Below are 9,688 nucleotides of genomic sequence, written 5' to 3' on the forward strand. Positions count from 1 at the left end.
AAGAAGGTCAGATGTCAAGCCAGGGAGGTCAGTGTGCAATTGAAAAGGGAAAGACGAATTCTAGAAGCACAAAAGGAAAAAAAAAAAAGACAGGATGAAACACATAGGCAAAAAAAGGAAAAAAACCTAAAGTCAACAGGTAACAGTCCACCTGCTTGAAGTTGATTTGAAAGGAAAGCAAGGGTCCTGGTAAGGTTGGAAGTTCAGATGCTGGTAATTGAGCTGTAAGTCTCATCAAGCTCATCACTAACTGTAAACTTCCAAAATAACAAGAGAAAATGTCCTGGAAAAGTCTTAAAAGGCTTCCACCAAACAATTCATAACTTTTGGAAGTTGTGCTGATCCAGCACTGACGGTGACCAAACCATAAAATAACAAACAAACAAAAAAAAAAACCAAACAAAAACAAACAAACAAACAAAAAACCAAAGAAACCTCCAAAAAACCAAAACGAAACATACAAAACTCCAGACAAACAAACAAAAACTCCAACAACAATGACCAAAAAACCCCAAGTTGGATCCCCTAAAAAGCAAGAGAGGGGCCCAAAACTCTCAAGTTTTTTCATAACCCCCAGTGTGTACATATGGCAGCAGGTGTTGTCCATGCTTTACCCACCTTTTTACAATGCATTTCATTCAGCCTGGCAATCCCTAAAACAAACTTGTATTCACTTCAAGCCCTGTCTGTGCCTCTTTCCCTTGTCCATGGTCTGTTACACCCGTTCTCCAGCATTTAGCAGTTCCTGGTCTGCAGTTCCCCTACCTTTTGTTCACTCAGGCCCATCGCTGCTCCACCAAAGGATCTTTATCCTCTTTTCCAAGTTTTTTAGGGAAAAGGAAAAGCAACTACAGCGGGATAGCTTTTGACCTTCTAGACTGAGGGAAACAGTGGCAGTAAGGTCTGTCTCCCTGAGCCTGTTCTGTAGGAATGAAGTAGGTGAGGAGGTCAGGAGGAAGACCCATGTCTGTGGCCCACAGAAGGAACAGGGAAAAGTCAATTACTCTGAGCCCTGAAATCCTTCTAGTACTTATTCCTTTGAACATTTAAGGATAGTGGTGGGAAACAGAGAGGGAAATCGTTCCCCTTCATCTGCAGACCCATTTTGCGTGCTCCATTCTAGGAGGTATACAAGACCAGCAGACGCCCTTCTTAAAATAATTTTCCCTTCAGGGAACAACAGAAAGTATGAGGACACTGAACGTTGAGGCATTTTTGTGAGTCTGGGTGCCCAATTTTCTGACCACAAAAACCTTGTGACACCAACTCTGTATTATATGCAAAAATATTACTAGCAAAATGCTTTCTTCTGGTATTCTAAGCCCTGGCCTTTGGTTTTTTTCCAAATAAAACATTTATGTTCTTAAAAATATTACCTCTGTCTATGAAGTGGGCTCCTAGAGCATCAGCAGAGCTACTGATGCTTGTTCTCTTCCCTTTTGGAGCAAAAAAAACAGATGGAGAACAAGTATATGTTGAGAGTTGCTTAATCTTTGTGCCTTCTTATCTCATCTGTGTAGGAGGACACTAACTCTTGTCTCTTTCAGGGTCGGAGTTCATTTCTTACTGCAGCATTTAGTGTGGTGGGAAGCTGATTTAATCTCAACCTGCTAAAGCTGTGCAAGGCGAGCCAGACTCTTGGTGATCTGGAAGAGGTCACTGAAAAGTGAATGAAAGAGGTTGATATCTGCACTGGATTTAAAAAAAAAAAAATCAGAGTAAAAGACTTCCTGTCAGTCTAAAGTAACTAGACACTTATCCATGCAAGTGTGTGAACCAAAGCATTTCGCAGCCCTTGTTCGAATTCAGTAGGCCAGAAAGTCAAATTGCTTTTCAAAGGCATGTCACATAGTTAAAGGACAAAGGTTCCTGTGCACTCGAGGTACAGGGCAGGCAGTGACCCATGGCTCTTCGTAGGAACGGTGACCGCAACACAAACTGCTTCAAGTCAGCAAACACAGCTAAATATTAATGACAGCAACTTTAGATATTGCTGTTCAAGAGAAAATACAGAATGTGGAAAGTGGTAAAATTGGACAGTTGCTTAAAGCAAAGTACATTCCGTAATCCACATATGAAGAAACATGCTGAGGTGAAAATCTGTTATAAATCAGCTCAAAAATTGGTCTGATTAATTTTGGAAGAGAATATATAGATGTATGTGTCAATGTGGACAATGCGAAGTGTTTAAACATCAGGATCGCATTTTCCCAAATCATAAGACTGCTTTTTAAAAAAGCCCTAAACTAAATAAATGCTCGTGATTGTTATATTTTACTTCTAATGCTGCCCTCAGCTTCTGTTTTCTCACATTCTTCACAGTATTCCTTCAGACTGAGACTCCTATGTAACCTCCTGAATCGAGAAGCTGGAGCATAAAGTAAGAGCAAACAAACAGCTATTGTGAACTGCCATTGACAGCAATATGATTAGATACAAACATCAGTTACATCTTTATTAGCGTACAGTACAGAGTAATAAAGTGGAGCAAACCAATCAGACATCTTCCAAAGCCAAGAATAACAGGGAGTAGAAGTCACTCCAAGATTAACCAGAAACTCTATCAACATATTCAAACAGGAAAAATTCCCATTTTCTGATGCCATGAGAAAGCAAGCAGGAAGTGAACTGATAATATTCACGTACAGAAGTTACTTAAAACTCCAACTGATCTGTGTGCTGGGTTATTTGTAACTGAAAAGCCTGCTGAGGAGTGAGATTTAAAGAAAGCTATAGAACATGGACATTAGTGTCAGAAAGCTTCCAAAGACAGCTTAACTCTCGGAAAGAAAGACATTCTCAATCTGAAACGCAGCACCTGTGGATTTTGCCATCCAAACTTAGATTATTCAGGCTCTAAGATGGTGATTTATTTGGATGTTTTACATTTAAATGAAGACCATTTGACATTCATTCTGTCCCCAAAGCACTTCAAAGAGCTAACTGAACTGATTTTTGAGGAATTACAAAGTGATGAAATTTTAATTTTATTCATCTTGAATGAAATTTTAATTTGAGTAGAGGCTTTAAAACAGTATAATTAAATCCTGATTTTTAAATTTTTTTGGTTTTGTATAGACACAAGGTCTCCTAACATTAAATTTTTAATAGTATGTACTGGTCTGGAAAAAGGTATTTGTAGTGTCTGCTCAACTGTTTTCAACAGTGACTCAGTAAAAGAAAGGGATAGTTAAATATACATATCATGACAGCATAAGGAGCATATCATCACTGAGAGAGTGATAAAGCCATAGAAGCTCCTGCAAAGAGAAATACATCATTTAATGTGCTGTGCTCAGCATAAAGCAGATTTGTCAAATACAGGTAGTTGACTTATTCTAAGGTCAGCAGAGGATATTTTACAGTTTATGACACATAGAAGAGACTACGTGATCCAAATGCCTAAATTCTACATATATACAGACGTAAAGTAACATATAATACACAGGCAAAGTCAGTTCCTATCAAGAGATGATTATACATTCCTAATATAAGTAAGTCAATAAAATTATCTTGTTTAGCACTGCAGGGAAAAGATGTGAGCATAATTCTCTATTGAAGCCAAAGAGCAAAGGAAGACTTTGCACCTCTGCCTGAAGGAACGTGACAGGTCTTGGTCGTACCAAAGTCACCTGGACAGAGACATGACAGATGCTACAATCACCATGTAGCAAGGCAAGGCCAAGCACAACTGCAGCCAGAACGCAGTTAGGAGAGACATTCATTGATCACGCCCTGGGAAAAGTTGCCAGATCCTGTTAAAAGGAGCTGAAAAAGTGCAATGTATTAATAATATATACATGATTTCACAAAGTGTTAAAATACCCATAGCCTATGTTAGACCACGATCTTTGGTAACAGATCCAAACCTGGGGAATGAGTCACACCACAAAGTATGCATACATTTAACTTCTTGGTGAAACAACCAGCTCCAAGAGCCTGACCAGACTCTGAGGCAGGAGTCTGTGAATGCAGTTAAAGGAAGTGCCTTTCCCTCCCTCCTCAGCGAAGTGACCCCTAAGCGCTTATTAAACTTTATTCTGCAGGTAATTGCTGACTAAAATCACTGCAAGTCTGCTGGTCAAAGGAGGTACTGCCTGTATTACAATTCCTTCCTACTGAAGGTATTTAATAAGAAGGGAGTCAGATTTTCTGAGAGACTTATATAACTGAGAGCTTTATTAATTGGCACAACAGAAATGGAAATGAGGTGGTACTGGTAATGGTTTACTTTTGAGGTAGAAAAGGGCACATATTTTCCATCAACAGAATAATAAATCAGTGCACCTTCTACCACACTAATTTGTTAAACATGTTTTGCAGTGTTGGTAGCAAAGATGTTTTTGCATCAGGTACTCGCATAAAGCAATTATGAGGTTGCACCGTTCTGACACAAAGCGTGTATAAAAATGTATTAGCTAATCCTAATAAATTATACAAATGTAGTGTTTAATTGGTAGAATAAGCTATCTTGAATATACTGTGCAATATGTAACCATGATCAGCTTACAAAGAACCTGTAAATTGTACTTTAGGGGCTAAAAGAGAGCATTTGACTGAGGAGGTATTTTTGAAAGTGATTTCTCCATGGTGATATCACTGGCAGCTGTCATTTATCTCGCTCTGACCAAAATAAAGATAAACTGAGTATACAAGCAATAACAACTTTTCTGCTGACTAGAATACTCTCTATTGCTTTCTTCAATTTCACCGATAGGCTATTAACTCATGGTTTGTTCAGCTTCTCTGTTGCAAAACTACAATAACCTCTTTGTAACTTTGTAAACTTTCACAAAACTAGAAGGACAAACCTGTTAGGGAATAAGAGCTGAGCAAGCTCTATGTTCCACCAGCTACAAAAAGAAAACAAGAAAATGGAGGAGCACTCTGCTTTACATACCCAGTGACTGGCCCTCCAAATCAATTAAAAAAAAAAAAAAAGGCTCAGATTACTGTAAAAGGAAAATTAAGAGTGAAAAGTGACAAGCAATTAATGTTCTCCAGTTTTGAAGCCAGGAATAAACACCAAGTAAGTCCTGTCTAGAAAAGTGTGTCAGCACCATCAGCAGAAACTGACACAGGATGCCGGGACCCATCCAGGGAGGGATTCAGAAGAGAATGTACAATAAAAGACAGGCATGGAGGTGACATCTGCAGGGGCTGGATACCAATTTCCAGAGAATGACTGCCTTTTAATAAACTGAGGTTTAACTGTTATCAGTGCCCGTTAGAAATCATTACTATGAGAAACAATGAGAGCCATTTGTATCACTTTCTCCCTGCAGGACCTGTCTGAGGGAGAACAAACCTCTCTCCTCCAATGTCAGCTTGTTACTGCCAGCACTGGCTATAATTGAATAAGCTTTATTCAAATGATAGCTAAATTTAGCAGACATTAGCATCAAGTCTCTAGAGGGGTGAAAACTGGAAAAGGAAGCATTAAACAAATAGACTAAAGTAACCCTGAATAGTAGATGCAATTTATGGCAGAGCAAGCCTTTCTACCTGATGAGTCTAGCACAAAGTTAAACCTGGATTTTGAGACCTCACTGAGAAAAAACATGGCACCGTTCCCTTTCTTCCTGGCCTTTTATTATCCCTGTGGTGGCGGTTGCCTCTTGTATTGTCCACAAAATAGGATTTGTTACCTGGTGTGCAACAAGCACATTTCAGAGTTACACAAGCCTGGGTGCTTGATGGTATTCCACAGATCAAGCACACCCACTGGACTATCCACACCATTATTTATACACAGATGTTCAGAGTTAGTAACTTTACACGTACAAACCCTCTGCTGTCAGTAATTTCCATATAAGTTACACAAGCCCAGCTAACTTTTACGCATGCTTGAGGGAAGGGCTTTCACTTGGGCAGGGGTCTTTTTGACCTCTAGGCAAGACTTTTAGTATTACAGTGAACATACTTGAGTTGTACTTGAGCATTTTGCCGAGTTAGCAATGTATACATAGACATACCTCATCCTTGAAGCTTGTTAGTTCCAGGATGTCCTCGAGTAAGGGATGCCAATTGCTATCTGTTCTAATGACATACAACAACATTGTGATTTACTACTCCTTAAAGGTTGTTAATTCCAGGACATTCTTGATTAAGGGATGCCCACTGCCACCTCTTCCACTGATTAGGTCTCTTTTCTTGTTGATTAGGCTTGAAAGTATACAAAGATCTTACATCGAAGAACATCCTGACTTGAGATAATCTTGGCATACTCACAGAATCGCAGAATCGTTAGGGTTGGAAGGGACCTCTGGAGATCGTTTAGTCCAACCCCCCTGCCAAGGCAGGGTCACCTCGAACAGGTGACACAGGAACGTGGCCAGGTGGATTTGGAATGTCTCCACGGCCTCCCCAGGCAGCCTCTTCCACTGCTCTGCCACCCTCAAAGTAAAGAAATTCTCCCTCATGTTGAGGTGAAAGTTCTTGTGCTTTAGCTTATGGCCATTGCTCATCGTCTTGTCGCTGGGCACCACCGAAAGGAGTCTGGTACCATCCTCTTGGCACCTGTTTTTGCCAAGTTAGCAGTGTGGTACTTAGACATCCATCAACACCGGGATTTACTGCAACCCTAGAGCTTGTTCTGCCCCTCCGGGCCGGAGCGGGGCGCTGTGGGGCCGGGAGGCGGCGGAGCGCTGTGAGGGCCGGGCGGAAGCGCGGCCGAGACGCGGCCATGTCGGCGGCGCTGCTGCGGCGGGGGCTGGAGCTGCTGGAGCCGCCGGGTGAGCCCGCGGGGACCGGGGGCTGTGCGGGCGGGGAGCGGGTGGTTCCCGGCTGGAGTAACTCCGTCCCTATTCCCGCTTCAGGGCAGGGAAAGGTGCCTCCGGGAGCCCAGCGGGGCCGGGATGGCCCCAGGGTCGCGGGCGCTGCGAGGCGGAGGAAGAGGGCGCCGGAGCCCGGCAGGAACAAGGCCACGGTCAAGGGGAGAGTCGTGAAGTCGGCAATAGGTGAGTCCCGGCCTCTCCACAGCCCTCGCACCGGCTCCCCTTGTGATGTCCCGCAGCCACCCTGCCGGTCGCTGTATCCCATCCCTTCCCATCCTCCCGGATGCCCTTTTGGTGTCATTTGAACACAGCCTGATTTGAGGGCGCACCCCTATCCCCGAGTTGTAGCGGTGTCTTTATCCCGGCGCCTCGCTGATCCGCCTATGTGTCTCTTTGTGAGCTGCCTGGATGAGCAGCTCATGTGTTTTGTCCCGCTCTGCCTTGTCCCAGAGGAGTATCATAAGAAGAAGCCTGTGAATCACTTGAGAGAAAACCTGCAGTACATGTTGAAGGGACGACTTGTTGCAGATAAAGCCATCACAGAAAAAGTAAGACCAACTTCTGTTTGGGGATCTGTTTCCACTAAGGAACACACGTGAATGGGAGTCAAGTTAAGTTTCTGTTTACAAGTTGCCTTGAGGAATTTCTGTGTGCACTGGAAAAATAACTTAGTAAGCTTTAAACTCTTGTTGATATGTTGTCCCCTGTTTTGTTCTCTGATACTAGTTAAGATCATAGAATAACAGAGTGATTTGGGTTGTAAGGGGCCTTAAAGGTCATCCAGTTCCAACTGCACCACCACGAACAGGGATGCCACCCGCTAGATTAGGTTCCTCAAATGTACTGACAACTGTTGGCTTTTCTTGATTACCAAAGATTTCACAGCTTCATGTGGCAAAGAAGCCGTGGTTCAGACCTTCTCCTTACTGTCAATCAGACTGGCCCGCTCTGTAGCTGGAGGCTGTTTGATGAGGAACCAGGTGTGCTGCTGGCTCATGTAAAAGGAATTTCGTAGCATCTTGAATGGTGTTTCTCATAACTTGAGAATTTTTGGGAAAGCCAGTGGTCTTTCCCAAAAGGTAGTCCCATGCCAGGATTTGAAGAGGAGGATAGCTGACACTGCTAGTGTTGGGCTATTTTTATGAGATACAGGCTGTTAACTTACATAAACAAATCAAGTGGTTTAGGCCAGTGTTTCTAAAGCTGGAGATTGTGAAAGGAGGTGATGATGTATTAGAAAATGCTGAGGGAATTCCACCACCTTGTTCAATTTTCCAGTTCTCTCATGGAGAGAGATGATAAAAGAAAGTCATAGTTTCAGAAAGATCTGAATTGAAATCAGTGTTTCTATCTCTGTGACTGTTACTACAGAGAGAAGTTTTCATATTTGACTCCAAATACCAAATTGGTATGTACTGTTGTCCCAGTGACCTGCTTTGGTTAACATTGGTGATTGCCTCTCACTTTTCTTTGGAGGCACTCCAGGATATAGCAGGGTACTTGTAGAATAGCAGGGATGCTGCAGGTGAGCTTGAAAATTGCTATTTTGTGATTTGGTCTGGTTAACAATGACTGCTCTTTTTTCCATTTTTGTATTGCCTGAAGGTTCTTGCTCAGAACAGAGGCAGGAAGTCCAAAGATCAGCCTCCAGAGAAGGTAGAAAAGAAGAAGCCCGAAAGCACTGTCTTTACTGAGGAAGATTTCCGTAAATTTGAGAGAGAATACTTTGGGATACCGTAAACAACGTGACGGGAATTCTTGCAGCTCCGGTCTTTCTGCAGCTAAGCGCTCAGCACACAGGACTGGACATTTCCTCATCGTGTTTGAGATGGGACATCAGAGATGCCCTTCTGCCAGCGAGGACTTCCATGTCAGACTTGCAGGGCAGCTCTGCATCTGTGCAGAACTTGTTACTGGCCAGCTAAAGCCACGGAGGTTCTCTTGGCTCTGAGATGTGTTGACCTTATAATTATCTTCCTGCAGCCAGCAAGTCTTGCATTCTTAATGTTGAAGGGCGGACCAAGCCAAATACAAATCTTGTTCCCCTTCCTCAGGATGTAAGGCTTCTGCTATCTGTGTTATTTGGCAGGGGGTATTTAAAGTAGTGTATCTGAATGCAGAAGTGTTTGGACCAGCACTAATAAATCCCTGGAAGGGTAGGATGCTCTGAAAGACTGTTAAACCTGAGAAACCCTGCAGTTTCTGTTCTTATTACAACCCCTGTCAGGTCTTTCAGTCATTGCAAAAACTTTATATGTCATTTGATTAAATAATTGTTGCAGACGCTGTCTCTCTTTGCCTTTGTAATAGCGATTATTATGACAAGCTACAGTTGATGAAGACAAACTGTGTCACTGTTCTGATCCAAGCATTCCTGTCTTTATGATGACTCAGTTGTGTGAATGGCCTCTCTGATTCATGTTGACACATATATTTAATCTTCTCTCTGACATGCTGAGGCCTTCAAAGAGTGCAGTGGAATGGAGATGACTTCTCTGTTTTGCCTACTTATGGTCTCCCCTCTTTCCGAGGAAGAGCTGTCAGACAAAGTTGTCCTTTGGATGTTTATACTGGAGCATCCCACCGAGATGTAGCCATGCCAGGAGGGCTCCCCTGCTGAATGTTGCCAGAGCTTGTAGCCAGGAGGGCTTGTGACCAAAATGTTAGTCTCGGCATCAAGTTAAAATCTGAACCTGAAGCTGTGGTGCTGGGTTGAAGGGAAGTTGTATTCTCTCAAACTACTGCCATATTCCCAGTTGTAACAAACAAGGCCCAGCAGGTGGGAGTGTTGTTCCAGAAACTTCCTCACTAAACCACTAAGTGTGCTTCTGGGCAGCTCCTGCCACTGCCCTTTCCTGCCCCTTACCTAAGAAGATTGGAAGTGTGTTTCCTTCAGAAAAAAACAGGTAAAG

At 42.8% G+C, this 9,688-nt stretch overlaps 1 protein-coding gene across 1 annotated transcript; it reads left to right on the forward strand.

Moving 5' to 3' along the window:
• The first annotated feature begins 6,661 nt into the window (after positions 1 to 6,661).
• Positions 6,662 to 9,059, forward strand: RPS19BP1 (ribosomal protein S19 binding protein 1). The gene is made up of 4 exons (XM_032689440.1): positions 6,662 to 6,734; positions 6,819 to 6,959; positions 7,227 to 7,324; positions 8,382 to 9,059. Exons 1-4 carry the CDS (start codon positions 6,686 to 6,688, stop codon positions 8,514 to 8,516), a joined length of 423 nt encoding a protein of 140 aa, XP_032545331.1. The 5' UTR covers positions 6,662 to 6,685; the 3' UTR covers positions 8,517 to 9,059.
• Positions 9,060 to 9,688: the final 629 nt, after the last annotated feature.

The sequence above is a fragment of the Chiroxiphia lanceolata genome, chromosome 5, assembly GCF_009829145.1.
Source record: "Chiroxiphia lanceolata isolate bChiLan1 chromosome 5, bChiLan1.pri, whole genome shotgun sequence".
In the NCBI taxonomy this organism is placed as follows: domain Eukaryota; kingdom Metazoa; phylum Chordata; class Aves; order Passeriformes; family Pipridae; genus Chiroxiphia; species Chiroxiphia lanceolata.

Coding starts and splice junctions, on each gene's coding strand:
- RPS19BP1 (XM_032689440.1), top strand. CDS start 6,686: ATGTCGGCGGCGCTGCTGCGGCGGGGGCTGGAGCTGCTGGAGCCGCCG. Junction 6,735..6,818: donor GGAGCTGCTGGAGCCGCCGG/GTGAGCCCGCGG, acceptor TTCCCGCTTCAG/GGCAGGGAAAGGTGCCTCCG. Junction 7,325..8,381: donor ATAAAGCCATCACAGAAAAA/GTAAGACCAACT, acceptor TATTGCCTGAAG/GTTCTTGCTCAGAACAGAGG.